Genomic DNA, 13,534 nt, shown 5'->3' with positions numbered 1-13,534 from the left:
GAGAATTTTTGTAAAAAATTTCCAAGGGCCAAGGTCTCGCCCCAGAGCTCGAGCTCGGGGGTCAAGGCACTCGGTTGCCAGCGAGCTCGAGCTCAGCTGGTCCACCCTAACCCTTGGGAGAATTTTTGTAAAAAATTTCCAAGGGCCAAGGTCTCGGTTGCCAGCGAGCTCGAGCTCAGCTGGTCCACCCTAACCCTTGGAAGAATTTTTGTAAAAAATTTCCAAGGGCCAAGGTCTCGCCCCGGAGCTCGAGCTCGGGGGCCAAGGCACTCGGTTGCCAGCGAGCTCGAGCTCAGCTGGTCCACCCTAACCCTTGGAAGAATTTCTGATAAAAAATTTCCAAGGGCCAAGGTCTCGCCCCAGAGCTCGAGCTCGGGGGTCAAGGCACTCAGTTGCCAGCGAGCTCGAGCTCAGCTGGTCCACCCTAACCCTTGGGAGAATTTTTGTAAAAAATTTACGAGCCTACGTTCGATGAGCTGCCACAAAACATCTTCTTCATTTACTACTACAAAATACAAGGATGTCGGCATTGACAGGCGACTACAAAAAACATTTCACAAAACACCTTCTTCATTTTCTCCGAAATATTCGTCTTAAGTTTTATGTAAAGAACTTCTTCAGGTGGCCTATGTTCCACGGCCGAGGTAACTTTTTTCCCTCCGCATCTGCCAACTCGTATGCCCCTCCTTTGAGTACTTTCTTGACAATGTAAGGGCCCTCCCAGTTGGGGCCCATTTTTCCCACCGCTTTCAAGGCATCCGCTTGCTTCAACACCAGGTCACCTACTTGGAATTGTCTCGTTTTTACTTTTTTGTCATATGCGTTCTTCATCCTGGCCTTGCTTGCTTCCATTTTGATCGCCGCTTGCTCTCTCTTCTCTATGATCAAGTCCAAGTCCCCTCTTATTTCGTCATTGTTTCTCCTCTCGTGGAAACTTAGTATACGGCTCGAGGGCATGCCTACTTCTAATGGTATTACTGCTTCAGTACCATGTACTAGTGCGAACGGTGTTTCCCCCGTGGCCTCCTTTGGAGATGTCCTGTAAGACCATAGGACCGAGTGGAGTTCATCCACCCAACTGCCTTTCGCCTTTTCCAAACGTTTCTTTATTCCTTCCATCAGCGTCCTGTTTGTTACCTCAACTTGGCCATTGGCCTGTGGGTGTGCAACCGCCGCGAACCTTTGCTTGATTCCCATTCCCTCGCACCACTTGTTGATTTTCGCCGAGTTAAACTGCGTCCCGTTATCCGACACCAGGTTCCTAGGTATCCCATACCTACAACAGATGTTCTGCCAAATGAATTTCATTACTTCTGTATCTGTGATTCTGGCGAGTGCCTCCGCCTCTACCCACTTGGAGAAATAATCGATGGCTACTACCAGAAATTTTCGTTGGCCCGAGGCCATAGGTAGAGGGTCGACCAGGTCTATTCCCCATTGCGCGAATGGGCACGGTGCGTCTACGATTGTCATATCTGCTCCAGGGACGTGTATGCGAGGGCCATATTTCTGGCATTTCTCGCAACTTCTTACCATTCGAAATGCATCCTTCCTCATCGTGGGCCAAAAGTATCCCGCCCTCAGCAATCGCAATGCTATCGTCCTTCCGCCCGCGTGGTCTCCGCAACATCCCTCGTGTACCTCACGAATAGCATGGGAGGCTTCTGCCTCCCCCAAACATCGGAGGTGTGGCCTCGTAAACCCTCGTTTGTATAGGACGCCTCCGTCTAGGCAAAAGTACCGGGCCTTGGACTCCATCTTGGCTTGCTCTCGGCGGTCCGGGATCACTCCACCTTGCAGGCATTGTACGATTTTGGCTCGCCAATCGACCGTCGCGTCCGTGCTAAAAAGCTCCTGTGGCTTCTTAGGTAATCCCGTCAAAATGGTTATGTTCCTAGAGGAGCACTCTGCGGAGAGGCTCCCTATCCTTGCCAGGAAATCTGCCTTTTCATTCTCTTCCCTAGGGATTTGCTCGAGAATTGCCCGTCGAAAGTTACTCATCAGGGCTTTCGCCTTAGCCCTATATTCTTCCATCCTCTCGTCCCTTGTCTCGAATGCTCCGTTGACCTGCTGTACGACCAATTGAGAGTCTGAGTATATTTCCACCACATCAGCTCCTACCTCAGCGGCTATCTGAAGTGCATGTATCAAGGCTTCGTACTCGGCTTTGTTGTTAGAAGCCTTAAATGTCAGTTTGATAGCGTACTCGTACTCTTCCTTCTCGGGACTTATTATAACCACGCCGGCCCCGCTCCCGACCGGACTTGACGATCCGTCAATATATATTTTCCACATTTGCTCTTCCTCACTTCGTGTGGTTTCCTGTAAGAAGTCCGCTAAAGCCTGAGCCTTGATGGAAATTCTCGGCTCGTACTCTATATCAAATTGCCCTAACTCGACCGCCCATTTGACCATTCTCCCTGAAACGTCTATTTTCCCCAGAGTTGCTTTGAGGGGGAAATTGGTCCTGACGACAATTGAGTGAGAGAGGAAGTATGGCCTTAGCTTCCGAGCAGCAGTAACGAACGCTAGCCCCATCTTTTCGATTTCCGAGTACCTTTTCTCCGCTCCTTTAAGCATCCTGCTCACATAGTAGATCGGGTACTGCGCCCCCTTCCTCTCGCTAAGGAGCACCGCGCTGATGGCTTGCTCTCCTACTGCCATGTACACATACAATTGCTCCCCGGTCTCTGGTTTTACTAGGAGTGGGAGCTGCGTCAAGGCTACCTTTAATTGCTCGAACGCTTTGTCGGCGGCCTCGTCCCACTCGAACCGCTGACTCTTTCGTAAAATCCTAAAAAACGGGTGACTGACGTCTGCTACTCGGGAAATGAAACGGCTCAAGGCGGTTATCCTTCCCGCCAATGTCTGTACCTCCTTTATGCTTCTTGGTGGCCTCATTTCCATGACGGCTCGCACTTTTTCGGGGTTGGCCTCAACCCCTCTTGGTGTCACCATATAGCCTAGAAATTTTCCCGTTTGTACTCCGAACGCGCATTTAGATGGGTTAAGCTTCATCCCGTACTTGCGCAGCGTGCCGAATGTCTCCCTTAGGTCACTTTATATGTGTGTCGACTTCTTTGCTTTTGACGAGCATGTCGTCCACGTAGACTTCCATGTTTTTTTCCCAACTGCTCCCGGAACATCTTATCCACTAGCCTTTGGTATGTTGCTCCCGCGTTCTTCAATCCAAAAGGCATTACTACATAGCAGTATGTTCCTGTGGAGGTGACGAAACTGACCTTCTCCTGATCCTCTTCCCTTAGACGAATTTGGTGGTACCCTTGGGATGCGTCCATCATGCTTAACATTGCGCACCCGGCTGTTGAGTCTACCAGCTGATCGATCCTCGGGAGCGGGTAATGATCTTTGGGACAGGCCTGGTTGAGGTCGCGAAAGTCCACGCACATTCGCCATGATCCATCTGCTTTCCTGACGAGGACCGCATTTGACAACCAGGACGGGAATCTCACCTCTCGGATGTGTCCCGCCTCGAGCAACTTTTTAACCTCAGCTTCTATCACCTTGTCCTTTTCGGCGCCGAAGTGTCTCCTCTTTTGCTTGACCGGGCGAGCGTCAGGTCTGACATTTAAGCAGTGTTCCGTAACCATGGGGTCAATTCCTCGCAGATCGCGAGGAGTCCATGCGAACACGTCTTGGTTTTCTTGTAGGAACAACTGCAGTTTCTCCGCGGTATCCGGGCTCATCCTAGTGCCCATTTTTGTTATCCGACTCGGATCCTCCTCGCTTAAATGTACTACTGCCAGCTCCTCCATTGGTTGTATATGTGTCTCCTCTTTTTCTTCAGGGTCTACTCGGGGTCTTTTCTCCTCGGATCTTCCTATATCATCTTCCCGGGGCCTTTCTGTTTTTCCCCAACTTACCGGATTGATGCGTCTGCTCTCTCGCAGGGCGAGGTTATAGCACTTTCTCGCGAGCTCCTGATCGCCTCTTACTTCCCCCACCTTGTCCATTACCAGGAATTTCATTTTCATGTGGAAGGTAGATACTATTGCTTCGAAGACGTTCATTGACGGGCGACCCATTATCATGTTGTAGGTGGACGGAGCGTCAATGATTAGAAACCTAACCGATCGGGTGGCTCGGAGGGGCTCAGTCCCCAAGGATATAGGTAGGGTAACTTCTCCCATTGGCTGCACTACTTCTCCCGCGAAGCCTACCAACGCCGTATCAACTCGTCGCACCTCTAGGTTCAAACGCATTTGTCTGAAACAATCGTAGTATATTATGTCCGCTGAGCTTCCCGTATCTACTAATATCCTTGCGACATCATAGTTGGCACCCATTGCCGTGATTACGAGCGCGTCGTTGTGCGGCTGGTGTATACCTGTCTCGTCCTCTACTCCAAACGTGATGGGTGGGGCGAGGGACACCTGGTACATCATAGCCAGCTCTCCTCGTAGCTCCTGAAGCTCGCGCAGATGGGCTCGCCGAGCCCGGTTCGAATCTCCTCCGGCGGGTCCTCCAAAAATCGTGTGGATGTAGTTGTTAGGAGGTTGAGGAGCCTCAGTTTTCCCTGGCTTCTCTGTACCCGGAGGGGGCAACCCGGGTTTCCTGGAACCCTTGGGCGTCACTTCTCGGCCTTCCCTCACGAATTCTGATAGATTCTTGTTTCTTATTAGCCTTTCTATCTCATCACGCAGATGTTGGCAGTCGTCAGTGGAGTGGCCGTGATCATTATGGAAACGACAGTATGCGCCCGATCCCATTGGCTTCTTTGGGACCTCCGAGTATGTCCGGGGCCACTTTAGTCGCGGGTGGTGGGCTATGGCGACCAGGATTTCCGAGGGTGGCGCGTTTAGGGGAGCGTAATTTTCGAACCGCGGCCCTGTGCGCCTTTCGGCACCTCCCTCCCTTCGGGGGAATACCTCCGGGGGCTTCCTTCCGTCATCTTTGCCCCTCTCCTTTCTTCTTTCTGGTACTCTGGTCATTTCGGAGGCCCGGCTCTGGCGTGCTTCTTTTGCGTTTATGTATTTCTCCGCCCTCCTCAGTAGGTCATTGAAAGAGGTCGGAGCCTTTTTTGAAATGGAATCAAAGAATTCCCCCATACGTAGTCCCTGTGCTAATGCGTTAATGAGTACCTCCTCACTAGTCGCGGGTATTTCCAGCGTCGCTGTGTTGAATCTCCGCACATAACTTCGTAATGGCTCATTCTCCCTCTGACGAACAGCGAATAGCGTGAGGGTACTTCTTTTCTGTTTTTTGGAGCTTGCAAAGTGATTCAGGATGATTTCTCTCAGTTGAGCGAAGCTGTCCACCGAGTCCCTCGGGAGTTGGCTGAACCACCTCTGAGCCGGCCCTGCTAGGGTGGTCGCGAACACCAGACATCTCACCCCATCGGCCAGTCGATGCAATGATGCGGTAGTATTAAACCGCGATATGTGCTCCCAGGGGTCCGTTACCCCCGTGTACTCGTATGTAATGGGTCGGAACGTGGCCGGCAGACCACCTCCTTGTATTCTCTTCGTGAAAGGTGTTCCCTCGGTTTCATAGTCCTCCCCGAGCACAGGTGTATCCTCCTCCGGGTCAACATGGTGGGGCTCCAGCTGGCCCGGTGGTCCTCGTTTGAAGGGCGCGCTAGTGGTTGGGCTCGGGAGAGGTCCTCCCTTGTATGCGGCGGCTATGAGGACCTGCAGGTGTTCCACCGTAAGGGTTACTGTAGAGGCCTCAGCTCCTCGCAGAGTGCTTGCTTCAGCGGGAGTGGTCCCGAGTCCCGTAGGCTCCGAACTTGGCCCTCGCCCTATTGTCCCCACAGGGGGGGGAGTAGCTTCTCGTTCCATCTGATCGGATAAGTCACGAACAATGCCGGATGAGGAGCTCATGTTACTACTTGGAACGAGTCGGATGCTACCGCCTGCTGGCGTAGCTTGGATTGGCTTGCTTTTAGTAAGCGCTTCCCACAGACGGCGCCAGTTGATCCTCCAAAACCACCTTGGGTGCTCGGCAGTACGATTTGAAGTGTCTGACTTCTGCGTGGGCTACCGACCTGTTGACCTGTATCCACAAAGGGGGCTAACCGGACTAATGCCGGGGTTAGCACTCCGACGGTCAAGTCAGTGATAAGACACAGTGGTTTGGAGGGGTGTATGATGCATGTATTGATTTGGGATTCTTACCTGCCTTTACCTATTGAGTGTGGGCAGTTATTTATAGCATTCCAACCCGGTGTTCCCGGGAAAACCGGATACACTGTCGAGGTGGCTGCTTTTCCCCTTTCTTCGGGCGGCGTCGGACATCATTTCCTCGGGGAGGCTAGAGCGGCTCCCTTACGTACCGGACGGACTAGCCTAAACGAGGGACTTTTCCCTAACGGCGGATCTTTTAGTCATTCAAACATTAAATGCGATTTGACAGGGCCATTAATGCGCCGGAGCCAGTCTACTGAGAAACTGTCAGTCGTCATTAATGTGGTCTTTTCCATCGCCGCTAAAAGGACCTCGGAAGGGGCCCACGAGCCCTTCGGGAGCTAATCCCCTCGGGGGGTCAACGCTCTGGAGGAGAAGGATGGGCCTTGGCCCATCCTTTATTGGGCCCAACGGCAAGAGGGTCCACAAGATATTCTGATTTGGGCTAAGAAATGCCTTCTTGGGCTTTAGGGGTTTCCGTTCCGGATCACCATAAATATCAAAATGAATTATCAAATATTTATTTGATATTTTATATTTTACTTTGATACCTAAATAAATTTATTTGCTCCAACCATGTTATCAAATAGTTCATAATTAAAAATAAATAATGTGATTATATATTTTAATTAACACATGTCATTTTCTAATTGGTTATTAAGGTGGTTAAATTAGGTAACTTCCAATAAGTATTATTTCTTCCGGATGTATTTTTACATCCCAAAAATTAAAATATCAAAATAGAAACTCATTTGATAACTCCATTGGAGTGGAAAATTTCTAATTTCAATTATCAAAATGGTAGTTAAGGGTTTTGATACCCCATTTAATAACTCCATTGGAGTTGCTCTTAGCACAATGATTAGCATATCCAGATTAGCATTAGCATTATAATTGGTATTAGCATTAGTACATTAGCATTAACATTAACAATATTAACATATTAGTATTAGTAATAATATTAATATTAATATTAATATTAGTAATAGTAATAGTATTAGCATTAGTATTAGTATTAGTATTAATATTTATATTAGTATTAATATCAATATTAACATCACTATCAATATCGGTATCATAATCAGTATTAGTATCAGTATCAGTATTAGTATAGGTATCAGTATCAATATCAGTATCATTATTATCATTACCAATATCAGTATCATTATCAGTATTAGTATCAGTATTAGTATGAGTAACAGTATGAGTATTAGTATGAGTATTAGTATGCGTATCAGTATCAGTATTAATATCATATTAGTATTACTATTAATATGAATATTAATATTACTATGAGTATCAGTATCAATATGAGTATTATTATTATTATTAGCATTAGTATCAGTATGAATATGAGTATTAGTATTAGTATTAGTATTAACATTTAAATTAATATCAGTATGAGTATTATTATGAGTATTAGTACAAGTATCAGTATTAGTATTAGTATCACTACCAGTATCAATATTAATATTATTATCAATATCAGTAGCTTTATTAGTACCAATATCAGTATTAGTATTAGTATCAGTAACAATATTAATATTAGTATTACTATTAGTATTTATATTAGTATTAGTATTAGTATTAGTATTAGTATTAGTATTAGTATTAGTATTAGTATTAGTATTAGTATTAGTATTAGTATTATTATTGGTATTAGTATTGGTATTGGTATTGGTATTGGTATTGGTATTGGTATTGGTATTGGTATTGGTATTGGTATTGGTATTGGTATTGGTATTGGTATTGGTATTGGTATTGGTATTGGTATTGGTATTGGTATTGGTATTGGTATTGGTATTGGTATTGGTATTAGTATTAGTATTGGTATTAGTATTAATATTATTATTCGTATTAGTAATAGTAATAGTATTAATATTAGTATTATTCTGTTAGCATTAATATTAGCATTAGCATTAGCATATTATGATTAATATCAGTATGCATATTATTATTAGGGTTAGCTTTATGATTATAATTAGTAGTAGTATTAGTATTATCATTATCATTAGAATTAGGATTAGGATTAGCAGTACCATTAGCATATTAGGATTGGTATTAAGAATAGCGTTATCATTAGCATATTTCGATTTTTATTAGGATAAGAATTAGGATCAATATTATTATTATTAGGATTATGATTAGAATTAGTATTAGGATTAAGATTAGTATTAGCCTTATGATTATAATTATGATCCGGATTGTGATTAGGATTATAGTTATAATTAGAATGGGTATTAGGATTATAATTAGGGTTAGGAGTAACATTAGCATTATGATTAGCATTAGTATATTAGCTTTGGTAATGGTAATAGTAACGGTAGTGGTAATGGTAATGGTAGTGGTAATGGTAATGGTAATGGTTATGATAATGATAATGATAATGATAATGGTAATGGTATTGATAATGACATTAGTACTATTGGTATTGATATTCATATTATTATTAGTATTAGTAGTAGTATTAGTATTATCATTAGCATTAGCATTAGTATTATGACTATGATTAGAACAGTGATTAGTATTATGATTAACATTAGTATTACGAATAGGATTATGATTAGAATTTCAATTAGGAGTAGGATTAAGATTATTAGTAATGGTAATGGTAATAATAATTGTAATGGTATTGGTAATGGTATTGTTATTGTTATTGATATTTCTATTGGTATTGGTATTAATATTGATATTGGTATTGACATCGGTATTAGTATTGGTATTGATATTGGTATTAATATTGGTATTGGTATTTGTGGTTATATTGGTATTGGTATTGATATTAGTATTGGTATTGATATTAGTATTAGTATTTTTATTGGTATTGATAATGGTACATGTAATGGCAATGGTAATGGTATTGATAATGGTAATAATAATGGCAATAATAATGGCAATTTTAACGGGAATGGTAAGGGATATGGTAACGGTAATGGTAATGTGATTGGTAATAGTAATGGTAATGGTAATGGTAATGGTAATGGTAATGGTAATGGTGTTGGTGTTGGTGTTGGTGTTGGTGCTGGTGTTGGTTTTGGTTTTGGTTTTGGTATTGTTACTGGTATTGGTATTGATATTGGTAGTAGTATTGTTTTTGTTATTGGTATATTAATATTAGTATTAGTATTGACATTAGTATATTAAAGTTAGCATTATCATATGATATATGTAATAATATTATTAGTATTAGTATTAGTATTATTATTAGTATTAGTACGAGGATTATGGGTTATTTCTCTGCTACAACCGATGAAGACTACACTGGGTGATTTTTTTACCTTGGATCCACAAACCAATGTATGTGTTTGTATATTTGTGCACATATGAATGGTAAAGATCTACCTGGTGTATTTTATTGGGTGTAGCATAAAATAAATTGAGGATTATGATTAAGATTGATATTAATAAAACAGTACTGGAATTGAAATTCCCAATGACATGCCAATTCATGATTCTTTCGATTCATTTTTTGGAACTTATAGAGTTTGTTTATCCAAATCTGGTGTGCAACCTGTTCAATTAAATAACCCATATGTACGATTTTTATCAAGTAGGAATCTGGGGATTTGACCAACGTTACAAACAATGTGGTACACCTGGAAACTTTTCATCATATATTAAGGTAACTACGTAAAATTGTATACATTATTAAATAACAACCTTTAATTTTTTATTAATTATATGTATGGTTATTCGTAATTTGTATTGTACTATGAACTTACTATCGATTCCACTCGAGATTTTTTATCAAGGTAAATTTAGTGTAAAATGATTTTATTTCATTAAACATTTATATTGTTGTTGTTTTGATAATTGTTTGTTATTTCGTATGACCACTGTACAAAATATATAGGTTACTCGCACTGTATTAGATACATGCGTTAGGGTTGTTGTTATCAAACGCAATAACAATAATTGTTTGGATCAAATTAAGAATTTGAATTAATTGGTCGTTATGGTTGTACAATTTTGGGACCAACGGTGTATTCACTCTTTGTATACGGTAAATAAACCTTTGATTTTTAACTTTTCCACTTATTTTGGCTTAATTGATCACTTATACTTTACGAAATAGTTTTTATTTAAATGTTTTCTACTGCTTTGTATTGCATATCAACCATTCATTTTATTATTTGGAGAAATTTTTTATCAAATATTTGTTAGAACTCAATGGAGGAAACTATTTATTAAAAAGTGTTCGATTATATCATGGATGCTGTTACAAAAGACATAGGTGGACTGTTCTTTCTTTATGGGCATAAAGGAACACGAAAGACTTTCGTATGGAAAACTTTATCGGCTGCTATCCGCTCAAAAGACGAAATAGTTATAAATGTTGCTTCCAGTGGTTTTGCTTCGCTTCTACTTCCAGGTGGCAGAACTGCTCATTCGAGATTTGGACTGCCAATAATTGTACATGACAACTCCACATGCAACATCAAACAACAGAGCCCACAGGTAGAATTGTTGTCTAGCGCAAAGCTAATCATATGGGACGAGGCACCGATGATGAACAGGTACTGTTTCGAAGCAGTCGACAAAACAATGAAATCTATACTTGATTAAGATATGCAATTCGGATGCAAGGTTGTAGTGTTTGGAGGGGACTTTCGGCAAATTCTGCCAGTTGTGTTGAAAGCGTTGAGACAAGACATTGTTCATGATACAATCAATTCATCACCGTTGTTGATACAATGTAACGTTATGAAGTTGAACAAGAACATGAGACTTGAGTTGTCCTCCTCTTCCGCCAATGCAGATGAAATAAGAGAATTTGCGAAATAGATATTGAGAATCGGCAATGGCGATGGTGGCGAGGTAAATGACGGTGATGCCGCATTTGAAATTCCCGATGACATGCAGATTCGGAATTCTTCAGATCTCTTTTTGGATCTTATAGAATTTGTCTATCCCGATCTGGTGACCAACCTTTTCACTCCCGAGTATTTCGAAGGCAGAGCAATTCTTGCACCCACTAATGAAAGTGTCGGTTTTGTGAACGATCATTTTTTGTCGATCATAACTGGAGAGGAGAAGGTCTATTTCAGCTCCGATAGTATGTGCAAGGAGGAGTTATTGTCGGATGTCAACGCAGATATATACTCACCTGAGTTTCTCAACACCATATCATACTCCAGAATTCCACCGCATAAGTTGATATTGGAAAGAGGTATTCCCGTTATGCTCATCAGAAATATTGATCAGGCCAGAGGATTGTGCAATGGAACAAGGCTTCAGGTTGTTAATATGGGAAAACACGTTTTCAACTCCAGGTTCCTATCCGGTAAACATATTGGTGATTTGGTGTTCATTCCTAGATGACTTTGGTACCGTCCAACTCTACATTGTCTATTAAATTCCAGCAACGTCAGTTTCCGCTGATGGTATCATTCGCAATGACAATCAATAAAAGTCTATGACAGACTCTTTCTCACGTGGGTCTGTATTTGCCGAGACCTGTTTTCAGTCACATGCAACTCTATGTCGCACTCTCGAGAGTTAAGAGTCGAAGTGGCATATAGATTTTGTTTAACTCGGAATCTGGTGATAGGACCAATGTTACAAATAATGTTGTATACAAGAAAGTTTTTCAGCATATATGAAGGTAATTCTATATACAAAAAATTACAATATTCATTGACCACCTTTATATTCTATTATTTATATGTTTTGTTATTTCCCATTTGTAGGTTTATTTTAATTGTACTAGGAACTTGCTATGGACTCCGCTCACTATATATCATGAAGATAATTTTATTACAATGATTTTATGCCATTAAACAGTGATATTGGTATTGTTTTGGTAACAATTTACATATTTCGTGTCACCATTGTACAACATATGCAGGTCAGTTCTATTGGTATTGTTTTGGTAATTTTTGTACAATGATTTTATACCATTAAACAGTTGCATTGTATCGGATTTGTTGCATGGGTTTAGGGCGGTTGGTATCAAACAATTCAAGTTTTCAACTTTCATCTCATTGTGGTTGTACAAGTTTGGGACCTACTATATATTCGCTCTTTTGTATATGGAAATTAAAACCTTCGATGTTTAGTTTTTTCACTTATATCGACTTATTTCATCACTTACACCATACAAATTAGTTTTATTTTTGAATATTTTCTATTTATTTCTTTTACTTATTAACAATTAATATTACTATTTCGAGAACCTTTTTAATTATTCAATATTTGTTTTACGATGAATACCCCGTGCATCGCACGGGTGTATTACTAGTAATATTTAATTTAGTGAATATTTCACCAAAATCAAAATCCACAAAAAAATCTTTGAAAAAAAATACAAAATCATATTTTTCCACCTCTCTATAAATAAACCCTTGAAAAATCTTCTCTAAAAATCACCACAGGTTTCAAATCATGGCCGAAACAACCATGAGTTTCAAATCAATCCTCATAGCCCTAATCTCCTTAACACAATGTGAAGCTTTCACCGTCGACCTAATCCACCGAGACTCGCCTCACTCTCCGTACTACAATCCGTCTCAATCTCATTATCAGCGCCTCACGAGCGCGGTCCAAAGATCGTTCAATCGTGTCCATCGGTTCAAGACCTCATCAAAATCACCACGGTCGGATGTCATCAACTCGGACGGAGAGTATCTAATGAAATACTCCATCGGCACACCGCCAATCGCGTCGCTAGCGATTGCCGCCACGGGCAGCGACATCATATATGGACGCAGTGCCAGCCGTGCATCGAATGCTTCAACCAAACCCTACCGATATTCAAACCTAAGAGTTCGTCCACGTACAAAACCATCCCATGCAGCGACCGCAAGTGCAAATCATTGTACGAGACTTCTTGCAGTAGGACTCGGAAAAACTGTCTCTACACCGAGACGTACGGCGACGGGTCATTCACAAACGGCCTTCTTGCGACGGAAACCATCACGCTAGACTCTAGCGACGGAAAAAGGGTTTCGTTCCCGAATTTAATATTCGGATGTGGATTTAAAAACGGCGGGATATTCGACGGGGGCGAATCGGGAATCGTCGGGTTCGGAGGCGGGACGGCTTCGCTCGTTAAGCAATTAGGTGAAGGGATGTTCTCTTACTGCTTGATCCCGTTATCGGACAATAAATCGAGCTCGAGTAAGTTGAATTTCGGCGACAGCGCTAGGGTTTCGGGTGAGGGGGTGGTGACCACCCCCTTGGTCAAGAAAGAACCGGACACTTACTACTATTTGACTTTGGAAGGAATCAGTATCGGGAGTCAACGCCTCGGATTCCGTGACCACAACAAATCGGATTCCAAGGGCAACGGTATAGATGGAAACGTGATCATTGAATAGAAAGTTGAAATGTTTTCTCTAAGTACTAAGGGAGTGGAGACCACCCCTTCACCCGAAACCCTAGCGTTG

At 42.0% G+C, this 13,534-nt stretch overlaps 2 protein-coding genes across 2 annotated transcripts; one reads left to right on the top strand and one right to left on the bottom strand.

Annotated features, from left to right (window-relative positions):
- Positions 1–3,050: 3,050 nt before the first annotated feature.
- Positions 3,051–5,843, bottom strand: LOC148772447 (uncharacterized). Its single transcript, XM_088815042.1, has one exon. The coding sequence runs from the start codon at positions 5,841–5,843 to the stop codon at positions 3,051–3,053; it is 2,793 nt and encodes a 930-aa protein (XP_088671168.1).
- Positions 5,844–12,530: 6,687 nt separating this feature from the next.
- LOC105969440 (aspartic proteinase CDR1) lies at positions 12,531–13,465 on the top strand. The gene is made up of 2 exons (XM_088815041.1): positions 12,531–12,769; positions 12,943–13,465. Exons 1-2 carry the CDS (start codon positions 12,531–12,533, stop codon positions 13,463–13,465), a joined length of 762 nt encoding a protein of 253 aa, XP_088671167.1.
- The last annotated feature ends 69 nt before the right edge of the window (positions 13,466–13,534 follow it).

This window comes from Erythranthe guttata, chromosome 2 (genome assembly GCF_056151865.1).
Source record: "Erythranthe guttata isolate IM_541 chromosome 2, IM_541, whole genome shotgun sequence".
Lineage (NCBI taxonomy): Eukaryota > Viridiplantae > Streptophyta > Magnoliopsida > Lamiales > Phrymaceae > Erythranthe > Erythranthe guttata.
This window is presented reverse-complemented; position numbering and strand designations above follow the sequence as displayed.

Coding starts and splice junctions, on each gene's coding strand:
- LOC148772447 (XM_088815042.1), bottom strand. CDS start 5,843: ATGAGCTCCTCATCCGGCATTGTTCGTGACTTATCCGATCAGATGGAA.
- LOC105969440 (XM_088815041.1), top strand. CDS start 12,531: ATGGCCGAAACAACCATGAGTTTCAAATCAATCCTCATAGCCCTAATC. Junction 12,770..12,942: donor GTCATCAACTCGGACGGAGA/GTATCTAATGAA, acceptor CATCCCATGCAG/CGACCGCAAGTGCAAATCAT.